A 17,855-nucleotide genomic window follows, 5' to 3' on the forward strand; every position below is an offset into this window, starting at 1 on the left:
CATCTTGAATTGGACAAATGAGCTACAAGCAGTGCAGTAAGCATCTAAGCTTATCGATAGGTCGAAATCGGAAAGGTGGGAAGCTGAGTCAGCAGTCCAGACTCCCTCGTGGAACCCAAGACAATCTTCACATCTTACCTGCCAGTGTTCTCATGTCTCCGAGAATAGGTGACGCGCAACTCATCGTCGATCTTCTTGTGCTTCAACATGAACTCCGAAGCCATAGACCTCTCCAAATTCACTCGCCCAGCCGTTTTGTGCCAGTGCTCCCGATGTCTGAGCTCTCTGGCGGTCCTTGAGAACGAATGGGTGAAGCTGTCGAACTCATATTCCGTTGTCTCTGGATGGTTGAGCTGCCAGCTTCAGCGGATCTCAATCTCTACCGAGAAGAAGCAGATACCCCAGTCATCCGAGTTGAGCCTAATACGTGGGCGCATTGTACAGGAGATTGGGTGCAAATTGTGCCATCAGAAACTCGGGGCTCTATGCGCTCTGGACAATGGGTGAGTTGAAAATGCAGTAGCAGGAGGTTATTTGTGTATGTAGTGAGGCTGATTGTTTAGTCCGAATATTTTCTGGAAGCTACCGAAAGTCTCCTTGCTCGAAATCGTCACTATGCGCCCGGTCGAGCCCGTATTCAAAGAAGGGGCTGGCGTTCTCGAAGATCTTCTATTCCCCAAACCCAAATCAATCGGTTTCGGGGTGGATGGACCATCTGCTCGCCCAGGACCTCTGATTCCAGTGGGCTCGAACGACAACCGCGAAATCTCTGTGGAACACCATATCCAGCAGCAAGGTCAAAGCCTCGACCATATCTCCAGCTCGGTCAGTACTTTACACGATACGATGCATGAGCTCAAGAATGCATTTACCGCCATGCGTATTGAGCTAAACGGACCAAACCGTTTCCTAAACGAACAAGACTTGGCGAATACAGATTTCAACATGGTCACCACGGTGTTGAAGGAACTGAAATCGAAGGCGGATGAGATCGAGAAGTTGAAACTGGAGATTGAGGCATTAAAGCTCCGTAATCGCTTTGTGGAAGAACACACGGCAAGGCAGACCCAACATTCCTTAGTCGTTGAGGCACCCCTTCCAGAAGTCAGATCCCCAGGACTTCTTCAGGGTAGCAGAAAGCGGCCGTTCCCCTTCCCAGAGCATTACAATGGTGTTCGCGAAAGACCGCCCCCAGACTCTTTTGATGATGAGGACGGCCTCGAAGACAATTTGGCCGGGTTCTCTCTGGCAGAGTCGAGCATACCCTCTGTGAAGATTCCGCTGAAAGACCATGAAATTACCAGAGAACCAGTTCATGAATCTTCTCCTCGATTACAGATCGGAGTTGACAATTCGACATACCAAACCCCACAGTCCCTTCCTTCCGACGAACCTGCTGTAAAACGGCCTCGACTCTCAAGCGAAAATCCGAGTTCAAACAGAAGGCCAAGGGGCCGACCGTCCCGAAAATCGCTCAGCCAAGCAGACCCAACGCAGAACCCCGGACCAATTCTTCCAGGCGAACAAGGCAGTAGCAGCAAAAATCCCCAAACTACACCCAACATCGAGCAAAAACCTCTGGAAGACCGCTCTGCCCGTTCGCACAGACTACGCAGCCGATCACGGGCAGCGTCTCTGAGCACAAGAAACCAGCTGTCAACGGAAAACGCAGACAAATCACAGCAGGACAAAACCACATCCTCAGATCCATCTACGCAACTAGCTGTGCAACTAGGCAAGGAAAATGCCGAACTAGAACTTACCGGACTTAAAGCTGATGAGGGCAAGAAAACAAAAGCCGAAATGAACGAAAAGCGAAAGGCGCAGGCCGCTGCGCGCGATAACATGGTCAAACTGGCTATGCAGCGTGAAGAAGCTATGGATACGGAGGAGGCCCGGTAGCCAACTCTCCCTAGCATAGCCTATTCTAGCCTTGAGATGTTATCCACATTTCTGTTTACGATGTATTATACTACTTGACTGATGAAACATATTGGCTAGCTTTGCACGCCATTTTCTGGAATATGCTTTGTACTCGCTTATGCTGCCGCCCAAAAATGTGTCCATAGAGAGGGCAAAGTAGGTACAGGTGGATGTCTCTGCAATATAGCAGCCAGATAGCACCTAATCTGATCGATCCACCAGTACGAAACCATGTCAGATGCGCATGACATGCCATCGCTACTTAACACACATGAACGCACATCCCTCCCTCGCCCTTTCACAGGCCTTCTTCAGCGCCTGCTCCTCCGTATCTGTCCATTTAACACTCAACTCATCCCACGGCTTCTTGGACTGATACTCGTCGCGAAAGATCTTATGCATTGCCTGCAGTCTACTCACTTCTCTCGGGTCTCCTGTGCCCGAGTACACGACAAACAAGGTGCACGCTGGAAGGGCATCGTACACCTTTTTAATGCGGGAGACGGTTTGCGAGACGACAGTTGATAGTGTTCTTGACTCCGACGAAGAGGAGGAAGAGGAATCGAACTCAATTAATGTGGATGTATTCGCGTTGCTCGGGTCGGGGATACGGTTGCACCAGCCACGGTAGATTTCGAGTTCGCGCATTCGTGCCCAGGTAAAATCTACACCACCGCCGGGGATAGACGGCTTGCTTTCGTCGCCGTTGACAGCGGCCCGGATGCCTTGCACCACGGCTTCGTCGTCGCTGCACCCGATCGCGACAGTCGCCTGTGCACCCAGGCCGCGCTCTGGATTGCCCCAGTCAACGACCGCGCCAGTGCGGCCTGTCCCTCCAGCTGCGGTGTTGGGTTTACCCGGTGCGCTATGGCGGCTCAAGCGTTTGAAAATACTCTCATTTGAAGCATCGCTTGTGCCCCACTGCTCGCCCTTTTCGCACTTCTGCTTGACGAGTTCGAGGACGGCGCGGGCGTCCTCGATAGAGTCGTGGCCTGTTGTGCCTTTCTGAATTTCTTTGCCCAGATATTTCTGCGTTAGCCACTTGAGGCTTGCGCGGAGGGGTGGGCCACGCGGATGAGGGTATAGAAATACAGTGTCGACGATGAAAGGATGGGTAAGTTTGAGCGCGTTAAGATCGGAGTTTAAAGAATGGCCAACGAGGATTGAACGGGGTGTGATGATGTTGAGGAGTTTTTGTTGAATATCTCTCAAAGTAGTCGTAACGGGGTCTAACATCTCCTTGGTGATCCCTGAGAATCGTGTTAGGTAGTCGATGACTGGCAGTCTTGGCTTTACGAGCTCGTCGAGCACCACCTCGCCATCCCAGCGAACCAAGCTGATGCGGGTGAGTTCTGAACTACCGCCTTCGGTTATACACATCTCGCAGTCTAAAGCGAGAACATCACGTCCTGCTGTCATGCTACCTTGCTGAATTTCGGCTTCAGGAACGTTGCCTTCTTCGAGGCTTTCTACATGGGTGTCCACCCATCCATCCTCCGTAGATTGACCTGCACGTTTGCGGGCATCTTTCAGGGCCAATCTATCTTCCTCAGAGGCGCAAAGAGCGGGATGAAGAGGATAATCGTTCTCTCGAAGCTCATCAGCGGAGCTGATAAACGTTGTGATAGGCGTTCGCTTGGAAGTGTAGTTCTTGTCCACCCGAGGCGGCTTTGGGCCTTTTGTCTTCTTCTCCTTTTCCTTGGGCACGGATGTCAAGAGAACAGCTTGCAGAGGCGAATGAACCTTGTTATATTTGGAGTCCCCTGGAGCCCGGACCGGCCAGGCATGGGGAAACACGTCGGCTAATGGCTGAAGAGGCTCGGGAACATTGTCGCGGGATAGCGGACGAGGGCTGAAGAGGTGAGACCGGTCCTGCGGCGGAAGTCCTTCTTTCCATCTAGCAAACTCGGCAGCCCTTGTATCTTCTGTCCCGTCTTCTGCGTCTGTTCCCTTAACCTCTTTCATCTCCGACCCGTCCAGCGGAACTTTTCCATCTAACATCCCCAGCTCCAGACCGGGAACCATCAAGAACACAGCCTTTCGGATGCGAGTCGTATTCTTCACGGCGATCCATTGGGGCGCGACCCCATCCGCGAAGCAGAAAAGGAGCAGGTTCTGAAGGTCGGCGATCCGAATGGATGATTGTAACGTTCGCCCCTCAACATAGGTGAGTGTTGGGTATTTGATCTTCTCGCCGTTCAAGCGTTTTTTCTTCGAGGGTCGCGCACCGTCCGGGCCATTTTCAGCGTCGTCCGGCGAGCCTCCACTGACTGGCTGCGTAACGGAAACAGTGCTGGCATCCGTCGCGCGCTCGGTCGACTTCGATAGCATCGAGAGAGTCTGGCCTAAACCGAAACCTTGTGAGCCTGGGTCGGCCATGACGGGGGCTGCGTCGTCTGAGTACCCATAATCTGTATGCTTGCGCTTCGGCATCTCTGAAAGCGAAGTCGGCCAGCTGTGGCTGTTTGTGGCTGTGACCTGGTTCCTTTGTCCTTTTTCGAATGCAGGATCGGTCAACTTTCTTTTGATGCCCTCACGTGAGAATAGCACGGTTATGGTATTGAATACGGTAATTGGTCGTATGCGTTATCAGATCCTGGCTATGTAACCAGCTAAACCCCCCACGACACTGGCGACAGGCCTCTCGATGGCTCGATGGCTTGATGGTTTGCCTGATCGACTTGACTGATCACAAATCCATTTTAGACTAAGGATTCTGTACTCCTCGTTTGTCTGGGCAGACCGCCAGCTCCGCGGATATGGGCACGGGTTCTGTAACCCAACGATGGCTCTCACGTCAGGAGCTGGCTGAGTGTATATATCATGTAATCAAAATACCGCTGCAGGCGAAGGTTCTGATCCGAAGCGCCGAAATTGGCCGCTTTGGCTTATCAGATCGAATCGTCATTTCAATTTCTCCTCTCGTCTTCTCTGATTATCTGCTCGACAAGACCCCGTGTCGCCTCTCTGGCTTTCCTCCCTTGCATTGTCTTCCTTTCTTATAGACTTCTCCTCGACTCTCCCTCCCTGCCCGCCCAGCTGCCAGACTCGCCTCGTCGAGCACAACCCTCCGGCCTCGTCCCGTTTTCCCCCGCCACTCCTCCAACACCCCACATCCGCCTCTTCGACAGCGAAAAACCACAGCCACTAAACAGCACAATGTCGACCCTCTTCGAAATCACCTCAGAGGAGAGTTTCGGGCCTCATCTTTCCTCCATTCCGTCGGATACTCTCATTGTCCTCTACTTCCACGCGCCATGGGCCGCCCCCTGCGCGCAAATGAGAGCTGTGCTCTCCGCCCTCGCCTCCCAATACCCAACCACTACCCCTCCAACCGTTTCCTTCATCAGTGTCAACGCTGAAGAACTCCCTGACATCTCCGAAGAATACGACGTCACCGCCGTCCCTTACGTCGTCCTCCTCCGTAACGGCCAGGTCCTTGAAACAATCTCCGGCAGCGAGGCGACAAAGGTGCGCGATGCTGTTGAACGGTATGCCGGTGCTGGCTCAGCAGGTGCAAGCGCCAACGGCGCCGCATCCGCAATCCCACCTGCATTGACTGCTGTGCCGAGGGAGGATGTGAATACGCCAACGACGGCTACGCAGGCGCCTGTGGCCGGTGCTGGTTCGGGTGCTGGCGCCGCGCCGGCCTTAACGCCCGAGCAGAGCAAGGAGGCGCTATTCGCTCGACTTGCGGAGCTGGTGAAGGCTGCGCCAGTCATGCTATTTATGAAGGGAACGCCGAGTGCGCCGCAGTGTGGGTTCAGTCGACAGTTGGTTGGTATCCTGCGTGAACGGAGCGTCAAATATGGGTTCTTCAACATTCTTGCCGATGAGGATGTGCGACAGGGTTTGAAGGAGTTTGCGGACTGGCCTACTTTCCCCCAGTTATGGGTTAACGGGGATTTAGTTGGTGGACTGGATATTGTATGTACCCCTTCTAGTTGCGTCCCATATTGATTCATGCTAACTGATTGGTGTTTGATACAGGTCAAGGAAGAACTCGAGAATGATCCTAATTTTCTTGACAGCTTCTCTATTAACAAATAATGAAAAAAGAAAAGACTTATGGGGCGGGCAAGACATTTGTTTGACCTAGCGCTTTGTCGCCTTCTCATGTTTTTAGACTCACTGACTCGAGCGATGAACTATGGATCAGCATTTCTTATGCTTGAGGGTGCCTTTGGTCTACGTAGCCAGTACGATATATATATAAACAAAATAAACCGGGATGCGGAACCATACTATCATTGCTCCATAGGTGGACGCAGTGAGCCCACCCGTGGCATATACTTTCGCAAAGCCTCCGTATGTGCAAAATGACCACGGATATCCAAAAAAGCTGCATCTATACGATCTGCGTCCGCTTCTTCCCAATTAGGCACTTGAGCGGCTCAAAGCAGCTTTGCTTCCGAAGGTCGAGTTGATTGTTAAGAACCTCTTTATCTTCAATTTGACGAGCAATGGCCGGCGTTCTGCAGATTTTGCTGCCCCTTGGTCTCAAACCTATTGACCTTCAGACGTTTCTTGAGCTGGCGAGGCTTCTTGACTTTCTGGAGCTGCTGAAGCATTTCTAGTCCACAAAAACGATAGATCTTCACTGTCTCCACGCGAGGGTTCAGAGTCGCTCGCCTGATTTGTTAGTAGAATTCTTATTTCAAGGCTTCGTATATGGGTCAGAGCCTACCACTGCCTCAGGATTGCCTTTAATCTGTTTAACTTTTTGGCTTACGCTCATGTCCAAGAAGTTCACCCAAGCATCCTGATGAGATTCCTGGAGCACACGGAAACGCGACGCTACTACATCCTCGTCAAGATACGCCCCAGCAAGCCATCGCTCGCCGGTAGCAGTATTGAACTGGCGGCGAGCATGAACAATACGACGGTTCTCGAAGATGACACATTCGCCTGGCTGTAGTTTCAATTCGAACATGTTATCTTCTCTTTCTAGAGAGCTCGCGAAATATTTCAGGGCCCCCAATTGGGTCTGTAGTTTCGCGATATATTCAGGGTCCGCGTTTGAGTCGTCTAAAATAGGAGCTTGGAAAGGAGGTGAGTAGGCAACACGCGCAAGGAAATGACCCTTATCAAGCGGGCCCCTTTCGAGAACGGGCCATGAATTGCTGTAGCTTTGGTCCTTGTGTTGGTATTCGTATCTGAGTTTGGTCTTCGCCAGAACTTGGAAGATCTCGGGCCGATTTCTATACAGATAGCCGGCCACATTGAATGTATCCGCGAACAGCGATTCGCCCCCATCGCATGAATTGCGAAGACAGTGCAAGAGCTGGAAAGCTGGTGGGTCCTTCATGTACATAAGATCCATGTGGAAACCGAGGTATTGGCTGGTATAAGCGACGTTCTTGGCCTCGGGGACTTTGCGAACGTCCCATGTTGAACCGTAGAAGGTGTTCCGTAACGGTCCTATGCGTGTGGCAATCTTTTCGACCATTTCCCGTGAGTCAGGAATATCTTTTAGAAATATCAACCCCATAGTAGCTAAATGGCGCATGGCAATTGTAAACTTCTCGTCATTATGCATGTAATCATCATAAGAAATCCAGTGCTGTAGTTTCGTCATCTTCTCTTTGTTCCAATCGATACGCTTCCTTCGGATGCCGGTCGCGGATGTGACTGGAAACGGATGGCGGAGCTTGAGTTGTTGCAGGGTGTATCTGGAAACATGAGATGAATCGAACCCGGGAATATCGTCTTCCCAGGTCACCTTCAAGACATCCTTCTCCCATTCAAGCGACTTGACCTTAATATGGGGAGGGATGTCAGAAAGCCGATAGTTCCTCTGTTTAGAATGCACGTCGACGCAAAGCGGACATTTACAGGAGTCACGCAGTTGGATATAGGATATCGCCAAGTCCTTCGACGGCAGTTTGAGGACAAGCTTTTGTTCGTCGAGGACCACCGCCGGTCTACCTGAGCTCGCCTTGGGCGCCGCTGATGATGCATCCTTGTCATCCTTGTGTTTTGGTATAGATCGAAGTTTCTCTTTGCTCGAGGAAGCGATGGTTTCTAGTGCTGATGTTGCCCCACTAGCTGGTTCAGCATCAACCTCTTCCTCGCCGGAGCGAACAGCTGTTTCCTTCTCAATCGAATTCAACCCGCCTTGATTACATCTCTGCGAAAGGACGAAGGATCGTTGACAGACAGCATTGACCGAGTTGATTGATTGGTGCACTGGGGTTCGACGACAAGGTCCGGGGACTGTTGGTACGATTATTCGGCGAAAACGCAGAGGGGCGTGTATGAACGGCCGGACCATCCTGATGGATTGCCTCAATTGCGAAATTGACACCAAAACGATGGAGGGTGAGCCGTTTGCGAGGAAACGAGGTCAAGGGGAGACTTGGTGGTTGATTGCGGAAACCCCTTCCTCTTCGACGTGGGCAGCGGTGGTCTCTGGAGTCTGGTCTTGGAAGTTCTAGTTTATCATCAAATACGTAATTTTTCCACCCACATATTAATCTGGCACCACATTTCAATTGAGGAAAAGCAGAAGAACTGCCTACCCATAACTCCCCGATGACCGAGGCAACTGCGTACATCCCTTAATCACTCCATTATCCCGAGAAACTCCGCTCCCAAGCTATCCACATTCATCACATGCATGTCTGCCGGGGGAGAGCACCTGAAGGATGAAGTACACATCTCCTACCCCTTCGCATTCACAAATACAGATCACCAATCTAACAACACCAGGGCACACGGCGACAAGTCGTCCTCGCGGGCGGGATAGCTGGCCTTATATCCCGGTAAGCAACTTCATCCTCCTTGATCAACCCCAGAACGCCCAGCTAAAGGTGTCGTCCTACACAACTTTAGATTCTGCATCGCCCCACTAGACGTCGTGAAAATCCGCCTGCAACTTCAAATCCACTCTCTCTCTGACCCAACCTCGCATGCCCACATCACGGGGCCAGTCTACAAGGGCACCCTTTCCACAATCAAGACCATCCTCCGCGAAGAAGGCCTCACAGGACTATGGAAGGGCAACATACCCGCAGAACTACTGTACGTCTGTTACGGCGGTATCCAGTTTACGACATATCGCACAACAACACAGCTTCTCGCGCAGCTCGGTCCGCACCGACTCCCGCAGCCGATTGAGTCGTTCATATCCGGCGCGTTGGGCGGCGGGATCGCCACGGCGGCCACGTACCCTCTTGATTTATTGAGAACGCGGTTTGCGGCACAGGGATCCGGCGACAACCGCGTCTACGAGTCGCTTTTTGCGTCTCTCAGAAATATTGCGAAGACTGAGGGGACTGTGGGGTTCTTTCGGGGGTGCAGTGCCGCGATTGGACAGATTGTACCGTATATGGGCTTGTTCTTTGCGACTTATGAGACGCTGAGGCCGGTTATGGCGGCTGCGCCTGAGCTATCGCCGATTCCCTTACCGCCTGGATCTGGGGACGCGGCGGCGGGCATTGTCGCCAGTGTTCTCGCGAAGACGGGTGTGTTCCCGCTTGATTTGGTGCGGAAACGGTTACAGGTTCAGGGTCCGACCCGCGCGTTATACGTACATCGCAATATTCCTGAGTATCGCGGGGTCTTCAACACCATGGGCTTAATATTCAGGACGCAGGGCCTGCGCGGCCTGTACCGCGGTTTGACTGTGAGCTTGGTCAAAGCTGCCCCGGCAAGCGCGGTCACCATGTGGACATACGAAAGAGCTCTGAAGTTTCTCCGGGAACATGAGATAGCTGCTGGTCGTGACGAATAGGAGCCGCATAGATGTATAGATATTCTGGGCATTTTCTTAGACTGGTATATATACTACGTTCGGTGTTTCTTGGTCTTGATTATAATAATTTTAGAAATTATATTTATTTGTACCTCATGGTCTTCCGCCGAAAATTAAGCGGTATGGCCATGGGAAGAATTTAAAAAGGGGCAAACAAATCAACGAACGCTACACGAAAGAAAGGGGGTTGTCGCAAACAGATTAACAGAATACACACTGGACTTTGGCAAGAGACGTCAGGCATACCAAGAATTGAACCAGCCATGGTAAGGCAAGGAGCGTCCCTTGATTAGTACTCGGCTTCTTCGCCCTCCGCATCAAGACTGTCCCCAGCAACCTCCTCGTAATCCTTCTCAAGGGCAGCCAAGTCTTCACGGGCTTCGGAGAATTCACCTTCTTCCATACCCTCACCCACGTACCAGTGCACGAACGCCCGCTTGGAGTACATAAGGTCGAACTTGTGGTCGAGACGACTCCATGCCTCGGAAATGGCGGTTGTGTTGGACAGCATGCTGACTGAGCGGTCGACAGGGGCGAGTTCGCTTCCGGGGACACGCGCGGGCTTCTGGTAGTTAATTCCCACCTTGAAACCGGTAGGACACCATTCAACTAGGTTGAAGGAAGCCTTGGCCTTAAGCGACGCGATGGCTTGGGTGCAGTCACGGGGCACGCAGTCTCCACGATACAGGAGGGCCACGGCCATGTACTTGCCGTTACGGGGATCGCAAACAACCATCTGGTTGTTAGGCTCGGCACCTAGATGCAATGTCAGTTATTATATTTCTGTGATGTGGGCGATGGAAGCGTTAGCAGTCAAAGTGAAAACATACACTGGAGAGTGAGATCCTGGACCTTGAAGCTCTCGTGAGAGCTGCGGTTGCTTGAAATAACCGGCGCGTACGAGATCAAGGGGTAGTGAATACGAGGGAACGGCACAAGATTGGTCTGGAATTCATTCAGATCCACATTGAGAGCACCATCAAACCTAAGGCTGGAGGTGATAGAGCTGACAACTTGGGCAATCAGGCGGTTAAGGTGCTCAAAGCTGGGGCGAGGAATATCCAAGTTCCGGCGGCAAATATCATAAACAGCCTCGTTATCAACGAGGAACGTGCAGTCGGAGTTCTCAATCGTGCTGTGGGTGGACAGGACAGCGTTATAAGGCTCCACGACAGCGGTGGAAACACGGGGAGAAGGATACACTGCGAACTCCAGCTTGGACTTCTTGCCGTATTCTGTAGACAAACGTTCGAGGAGAAGAGCGCCGAAACCAGAGCCAGTGCCGCCGCCAAAAGAGTGGAAGACCAAAAAACCCTGAAGGGAGCTGCAGTTGTCTGGGAAGGATTAGCATAAGCAGTTAACGGCATCAATGCTTTGGGAAAGCTCTCGAGACCTACCGGAAAGCCGGCGGACACGGTCGACAACAGTGTCAACGAGCTCCTTTCCAACAGTATAGTGACCACGGGCGTCTGCGGTAAATAGTCAGTAGGTCTTCCCAATCATATTCTCTTCCACTCCCTGAGGCCATACAGTTGTTGGCGGCATCCTCCTTTCCGCTGATTAGCTGTTCGGGGTGGAAGAGCTGACGGTAGGCTCCGGTACGAATCTCATCAATTGGCTAACAACTATTAGCCAATATTGTTCCTTGCTTGTCTGGTATCAGGTTCTCCTTACCGATGGATCTAGGTCAACGAAGATAGATCGGGGAACGTATTTGCCGCTACCAGTCTCGGTGAAGAAGGTCTCGAAAGAACCGCCCGCGTTGATTTCCTCACCCTTCTCGGGCTCCATACGTCCATCGGCGCCGAGGCCATGCTCAAGAAGATACCTAGTGGTTGACACAAACAAGTGGTGAGCTCTTGTTGTGGTGTTGATAACAGTAAGAAGCGGTGAGGACTTACAGCTCCCAAGCGCTGTTACCCAGCTGAGTACCAGCCTGGCCGATATGGATATGGCAAACCTAATTCATAGTTAGAAAAATCAATGCTTACAGCTTTAACGAAACAAAGGCGCGATCGGTCGCGATAGACAGAGGTTGGACAACGCCTATCCGCCAGGCCGATATTCAGGGGAGGGGCTCCTAACGCGTGGTGCGGGGGAAACAAAGGTAAATAAAGCAACAGAAGGGATGTTCGTACCTCGCCTCGCATTGTGGATAACAGATCAGATAGCGCTGATAAGTCTAAAAGGACAAGAGACGCCCTGACAGTCTTCAATTAGACAACAGATGACGGTTGGAAGAAAAAGCGTTGATGGGGAGATGGGAAGGAGGAGAAAGCGCCCGGATCATCTAAGAAGGCGTTCGTCACTAGCCTCAAAGAGCAGTGACTGCACCGCCAATCATCACACTACTGTGGCTGTTCTTAACATCTACATGCATAGCACATTTCAAAGCATCTTGTCTCTATCTAGGCAGGTTATACTATCTTATTTTCTAGCTCGCTATCCATCTGAACTTATACTCCACCACGTGCGATCAACTGTGTGAATGTGGGACTCTATCCGAGGTACGGTACTGGTAGCGCTATGCTAAAAGCATCCGTTCTAAAATCTTAAAACAATCAGTACTCAGAGATAGGCAAAGCATCAGGAATGAGTAGTAACTCCTAAATACAAAGTGCTCCTATCTTCGACTTGCTAGGGCTGGGGCATCGTGGAGTACCCTCGCTCATGAAGCAAGTGTTGGTCGACAGCATTGTGAACCCAGAAAAATACACCACATTGTTGACCAGGAAAGCTTACCATGTATATCTCTGCATTAATTGTAGACTAAAGTATCTGCCTCAGCGAAGTAAATGTAACGAGCTTATTTTAACATGGAATGAAGAACAGCTCGATAGCTCGAAAGCGTCCAGATTAACACCTTAGTCAGGAATGAGGGACGTGGATCGCGTTATGCACAACGTTTGTTGTGCGATGAAATTATACAGCGCTAATTGTAATGAGTATTTGTACAGCCAAGACATCAACGCTCGCCAATCGAGGTCGCTCCGTATATACCTTTTCCTTCGCCTCTAGTTTTCTGATATAGTCATGAAAGGAATCTGATCGTTCGTCGGAGGTTTTCCATTCCATCCTATGCACTGCTCAGGACAGGTTGCACATCCGGACGACCTGATAACTGTGAAATGGCCAAACGGTCGAGAAGAGCCGGGAGTGCCTGGTGTGGCGTTTCTTGGCGTGCCGCCACCAGCCCCGTTTCTTTAAGGCTGCCGCGTACGATCGTTTGAGATAAAATTCGATTGGCTTGAGATGCAGAGATTACGTCGGTGGTCAGAGCTGCCCACGGAACTCAATGCCTGGTGCAAAGGATTGTCGTCCGGGCCGAGTCAGCAGAAGACTGGAAGAACCAGAAGCTAAGATGGCTAGACTCTCGATTCTACGAAATATCGCTACCCATAGTGAGGGCCACGAAAAACTTAGCATATGTTCCAGAAAAAATACGAAATACCGGCTCGTCTCCACCATATTGAACTGGGCCAATGCTTCACCTCCTAATGGCGATCGGGTCTCCTCACCTTGATCTCGACCTCTGGTGGATTGCTCGGCGCGTCACCCTCTCGTTCTCTCGTCTCAATTACTGCATAGACGTCTCTACTACTATGATGCTGCGGACGATTGCTCTTCTGGATTCTTCAGTGACTCACTGATCAAATCAGGTTGCATAGTATTGTTGAAAAGTGCCATAGCAGAGGTCGGCAGGACCCTACCCTGCACGAGTAAGTATAGGAGCCACAGTTTCGGGAGCTTCCCCACCCTCATCTCCGCTTGACTCGCCTCTGCTTTGCGCTGTCAATCCTTTTCTCTCTCCTGCTTGCCTCCAGCCTCTCCTTTCATCCTCGGTATATTCTTTATACTCTTTTTCTTCTTCATTGTCCTCTTGATCTATTGTTTATTTCCTTCTTGTCCCATTCTTGCCTTCCCTTCCTCGCCTGGTACGCTTCTCATATCTCAACACCAGTTAGTGTCAGTTGCATTCCTTTTGCCTCAGTGAACAGCTCTCCCGGCTGCTTTCACTCGGCCTGGCGCCGCCATGACAACACCGGTGAACGAGGTACCTGAATCCTCATATCCGGCGGCCGAAAGAAGGCGAAGATCAGATAGTGATTCGTCCCCGACCGTCGATGGAAACGCCTACGTCCATGATGAATCTCAACCTCACGATGGAGCTTACGCAGGAGCTCAATATGGTTCTCACCTCCAAGTTGATACCACTTTCCAAGACTTCGACAAAACAAGTCGTTCTCCGTCCGCAGCGCGGGAGCAAGCCATGCGACTTGAAGATGATTTAGCAGTACTTGAAGCTGAACGGGTTGCTTCGCGGTCTACTCATGGAACCGAGAAGGACGCTCGGAGCGGTGATGTGCACTCTTTAACCCGCTCCCGTTCGCGGAGAGCAGAAGACGTTGATGAATTTGACGAGGCTACGAATCCATTGCACGAGAAGGCTGCTGTCTATAACCCACCCGAGAATCCCTCCACGGGCGTTTCTAAATTTATCAAGAGGGTCCACGAATCCAGCTTCATCGTGCGCTATTTCACTTACATTGTGCCTCTTGTTTTGATACTACTCATTCCTCTGCTGGTTGGTGCGCTGGCTTACCCAGATGCGAGCGTGGGTGGTGTCGAACTGCTGTGGTTCTCGGTCTGGTTGGAAATCGTTTGGTTGACACTGTGGGCTGGACGAGTATGTTGCACTATGCCTCATGAACCCTGCTAAGTTCGCGTGCTAATGCCTGATAGATTGTAGCTAAACTTCTACCTACCCCGGTCAACATATTTGCCAGTATCTTCACGAACAACTCAAAGAAATGGCGCGATGTTGCAAAGCAGTTGGAGCTTCCTGTTACGCTATTCCTTTGGTGGCTGGGTGTGGAAATTTCCTTCTTGCCTACCATGAAAAATCACCATGTCGACGGTAATAGTCGCACTCGAGATTGGGAGAACACTCTCAATAAGATCATCATCTCAGTCTTCGTGTGGACAATCCTAAATCTCATAGAGAAGTTCTTGCTTCAGCTCATTGCCATGAGCTTTCACCGGCGCACGTATTCGGACCGAATCGAGATCAATAAGTTCCAGATTGGGAGTCTTACCAAATTGTACGCCTTCTCCCGGGACAGGATCGCTGAGACGGACGAAGCTTTTGAAGAGAAACAGGACAAATCAGGTAGTGGCGCCAAAACTCCCTTGCGCTACGCGGGTAAGGCCAGGGGTCTTGCTCTCGGCGCCTTGAACAAAGTTGGGGACGTTGCCGGTGCCGTTGCGGCGGACTTCACTGGCCGAAAGGTTAATAGCAGCAGCCATCCTTCTCAAGTCGTTATTGCTCTTTTGAGGACAACAGCTGGCTGTCAGACCCTAGCACGACGGCTCTATCGTACCTTTGTTCGAGAAGGTTTTGACACGGTGTTCCCTGGTGATTTGAAAGAGGCTTTCGATGATAATGAGGAGGCGGAAGCTGCCTTTAGCATGTTCGACAAGGATATGAACGGCGACATTTCCATGGAGGAGCTGGAGGCAGTCTGTGTGGAGATTGGTCGGGAACGCAAGGCCATTACTGCATCTCTAAAGGATCTTGACTCGGTGGTTTCTAGGCTTGGCAATGTCTTCGAGTTCTTTGTTGCCGTCATCGCTATCATCGTCTTTTTGACCCTCATCTCAACCTCCGCTGCCGGTGTCCTTACCTCGGCCGGCTCCAGTATTCTTGCTCTGTCTTGGCTTTTTTCAGCCACCGCTCAGGAGTTCCTCCAGTCTGTCGTCTTCGTCTTTGTCAAGCATCCCTTCGATGTTGGTGACCGTGTGACCATCTACGGTAACTCCGGTGAATCTGGTCTGGGCGATGATTACTACGTCAAACAAATCTCGCTTCTATACACCGAATTTAAGAAGATGCAAGGTCACATTGTCCAAGCGCCGAACAGCTACCTGAACACCTTATTCGTTCTCAACCAGCGCAGATCCGGAGCACTTGCGGAAGCTGTCCCCGTCGTTATCAAGTACGGGACCACTCTAGAGCAGATGGATGCGCTTCGCCAGCGACTGCTCGAATTCGTTCGGAGCGAACGTCGTGAATTTCAGACGAATATCCTGACGGAGCTACGTGCGGTCACGGAGAACTTCTCCGTGACTCTTAACGTCGTTTTCTTCTACAAGTCCAACTGGCAAAATGAAGGTTTACGTCTGCAACGTCGGAACAAGTTCATTTGCATGCTCATGGTTGCTCTGCAAGAAATTGGTATTGAAGGACCTCGCATGAACCTCCAGGGTGCCAGCGTTGATATTCCTTATCATATTGCTGGTTTTCCTCCCCCATACCAGGCTCGTGACGCCCCTCCAGCCAACGATGACGGCGGTCAACATCCACCACATACCCCATTAAGTGGCGATGACCAACAGCACCATCAGCCGGGTCACAGTCCCTCATACCGCCGTCCCTCAATTCTGCGTAAGGGCATGGTTGCTGCCAACGCCAGAGCTCGCGGCGTGTCTCTCTCATCCCGGAAGCATGTGGATTTCTCGCTCGGTATGCGAGACGTGGCCAGCAACGACATTATGGGCGACGTCTTTGAAGCACGGAGTCCTGCAGCCGAATCTGCAGTGCGTCAGGTGATTGCCGAACGCCGGATCCAGGAGGAAGAGGCGGAGAGACAGAGCGTAGAGTCATCTCGCCAACGAAACTCAGGCTCTCGTACCAACCTCACTGTGCCGACTTCTACCAACGAAGCCCGGCACTCGATTGATTCCCAGGGCGCAAACAGTCTTTCGTCCATCAGCCGCAATCGATTTTTTCGTCATCGATCCCACTCCCACAGCACCCGGCAGGAAGACTTGATGGAGCAAGGCCGTTCTTCCGAGCAAGGTTCTTCCTCGGCTGCCGCTATCCGCCCTATTTCTCCTTCCTATCATCCTGACGAGAAAAAGCTATGAGACGCCCTACTATTGAGCCTGTTATATGGCCTTTTTCCTGCGCATCAATACTTCATCTCTCCCTCCTATAATTACTCTTCTTATACATATTTTTCATATACATTCATTTAACTCACCCATATCTCTTCGCACATCATATCTCTCAGCTTCGAGCTCCTTCGTTTCATTATTTGGAGCGCCTCTTATGCACATCCATGGCGGCTATCTGATACCTTCTCTTTCTTTTTTGATATATACGTCACTGTTTATATTCCAATTTATCTATAGCTTCAGCTGCGTACTCTTAGATATATAAACTGCACACATACTATCATTCATGCGCACTTCATTATTTGTTTGATATTCAGAATCCAAAAGCGACTCAGCACGAATGATTCAGGATTTCTGACAATTGTTTTTGATTGTGACTCGGCGTTGAGTACATATATAGAAGCTCAAAGGGAGACTGCCCTGATCTTATATTTGCGAGTGTCTATTGTCTATATATTTTGTTATATGTTGTCGTTTAGTATGTCAACGAGTAGATCGTCAAGTGCATTAATTGCTAAAGAACTAGGAGTAACTTCGATGAGCATCAACTATAAATATACACTGATCAAACGATCTCAATATTGATCCAATTGCATAGCGGGGTGGTGCAAACGGAGACACCTTGCACCTCTGGGTCTATGAGATATCCGACATATGTTTCATATATATATATATGTCTGTATATTTATTGCCTGTATATATTCGAAATATCATGCTTTTTCATCTCATGCTAATACGGTCTACTCTTACTAAGAGCTGGCAGATATTCACGTCTATACTTCTTGATATGTAGTTAGCCATAGCTGAACTGCCTGCTTACATGGACTTTAGTCCCCCAACAATTCATTCCAGGCTGTCCGAGCCCTGTACTAAATGTCCATCTCTCGTCAGTGTTATACCATTCACCTAGTCCAATATGTATGTTGTTCTGTTTCAAATATACCTACTCTTATCGATTTAGCATTAGCATCTAGAATTAAAGGCCCGATCGTATCTACATACTTCTCTAGCACGGACTCTGGCCGAAAAGCGAGCAAAGCATCTCAGCTTTTCCCGCGACAGCAACGGTATTAATCGGTTCCAGTAAGGATGCATTGCATGGGAGATGCTAACATATAGATACAACAGTCTTGAAGCAAGTTTTGGTCTGGTTTCTTCCTGCTTTGGAACCAGTGCCAAGTTGATAACCTGATGGATAGATAGATACAAACGAGAAGAA

At 50.6% G+C, this 17,855-nt stretch overlaps 8 protein-coding genes across 8 annotated transcripts; 5 read left to right on the forward strand and 3 right to left on the reverse strand.

Moving 5' to 3' along the window:
• Positions 1–149: 149 nt before the first annotated feature.
• BDW70DRAFT_96540 (uncharacterized protein) lies at positions 150–2,042 on the forward strand. The gene is made up of 2 exons (XM_073745302.1): positions 150–503; positions 564–2,042. Exons 1-2 carry the CDS (start codon positions 208–210, stop codon positions 1,900–1,902), a joined length of 1,635 nt encoding a protein of 544 aa, XP_073593330.1. The 5' UTR covers positions 150–207; the 3' UTR covers positions 1,903–2,042.
• Positions 2,043–4,719, reverse strand: BDW70DRAFT_96541 (RNA exonuclease). The gene has a single exon (XM_073745303.1). The coding sequence runs from the start codon at positions 4,354–4,356 to the stop codon at positions 2,182–2,184; it is 2,175 nt and encodes a 724-aa protein (XP_073593331.1). The 5' UTR covers positions 4,357–4,719; the 3' UTR covers positions 2,043–2,181.
• On the forward strand, positions 4,720–6,031 carry BDW70DRAFT_96546 (PICOT family protein). Its single transcript, XM_073745304.1, has 2 exons — positions 4,720–5,850; positions 5,914–6,031. The coding sequence occupies exons 1-2, from the start codon at positions 5,083–5,085 to the stop codon at positions 5,971–5,973; spliced, it is 828 nt and encodes a 275-aa protein (XP_073593332.1). The 5' UTR covers positions 4,720–5,082; the 3' UTR covers positions 5,974–6,031.
• On the forward strand, positions 5,914–6,337 carry BDW70DRAFT_96551 (uncharacterized protein). Its single transcript, XM_073745306.1, has one exon. The coding sequence runs from the start codon at positions 5,992–5,994 to the stop codon at positions 6,244–6,246; it is 255 nt and encodes an 84-aa protein (XP_073593333.1). The 5' UTR covers positions 5,914–5,991; the 3' UTR covers positions 6,247–6,337.
• BDW70DRAFT_96550 (putative Gamma-butyrobetaine hydroxylase subfamily) lies at positions 6,338–8,345 on the reverse strand. Its single transcript, XM_073745305.1, has 2 exons — positions 6,611–8,345; positions 6,338–6,555 (listed from the first exon to the last, which is right to left on the reverse strand). The coding sequence occupies exons 1-2, from the start codon at positions 8,195–8,197 to the stop codon at positions 6,430–6,432; spliced, it is 1,713 nt and encodes a 570-aa protein (XP_073593334.1). The 5' UTR covers positions 8,198–8,345; the 3' UTR covers positions 6,338–6,429.
• A 100-nt stretch (positions 8,346–8,445) lies between these two features.
• Positions 8,446–9,722, forward strand: BDW70DRAFT_141660 (thiamine transporter TPC1). Its single transcript, XM_073737798.1, has 3 exons — positions 8,446–8,575; positions 8,635–8,687; positions 8,758–9,722. The coding sequence occupies exons 1-3, from the start codon at positions 8,543–8,545 to the stop codon at positions 9,656–9,658; spliced, it is 987 nt and encodes a 328-aa protein (XP_073593335.1). The 5' UTR covers positions 8,446–8,542; the 3' UTR covers positions 9,659–9,722.
• Positions 9,723–9,731: 9 nt separating this feature from the next.
• Positions 9,732–11,920, reverse strand: BDW70DRAFT_141661 (tubulin alpha chain). Its single transcript, XM_073737799.1, has 7 exons — positions 11,818–11,920; positions 11,581–11,639; positions 11,354–11,507; positions 11,210–11,297; positions 11,077–11,148; positions 10,510–11,013; positions 9,732–10,435 (listed from the first exon to the last, which is right to left on the reverse strand). Exons 1-7 carry the CDS (start codon positions 11,827–11,829, stop codon positions 9,969–9,971), a joined length of 1,356 nt encoding a protein of 451 aa, XP_073593336.1. The 5' UTR covers positions 11,830–11,920; the 3' UTR covers positions 9,732–9,968.
• A 1,546-nt stretch (positions 11,921–13,466) lies between these two features.
• Positions 13,467–17,102, forward strand: BDW70DRAFT_170319 (Mechanosensitive ion channel family). Its single transcript, XM_073742897.1, has 2 exons — positions 13,467–14,366; positions 14,423–17,102. The coding sequence occupies exons 1-2, from the start codon at positions 13,713–13,715 to the stop codon at positions 16,604–16,606; spliced, it is 2,838 nt and encodes a 945-aa protein (XP_073593337.1). The 5' UTR covers positions 13,467–13,712; the 3' UTR covers positions 16,607–17,102.
• Positions 17,103–17,855: the final 753 nt, after the last annotated feature.

The sequence above is a fragment of the Aspergillus foveolatus genome (genome assembly GCF_047715535.1).
Source record: "Aspergillus foveolatus strain CBS 279.81 unplaced genomic scaffold BDW70scaffold_51, whole genome shotgun sequence".
Classification (NCBI taxonomy): domain Eukaryota; kingdom Fungi; phylum Ascomycota; class Eurotiomycetes; order Eurotiales; family Aspergillaceae; genus Aspergillus; species Aspergillus foveolatus.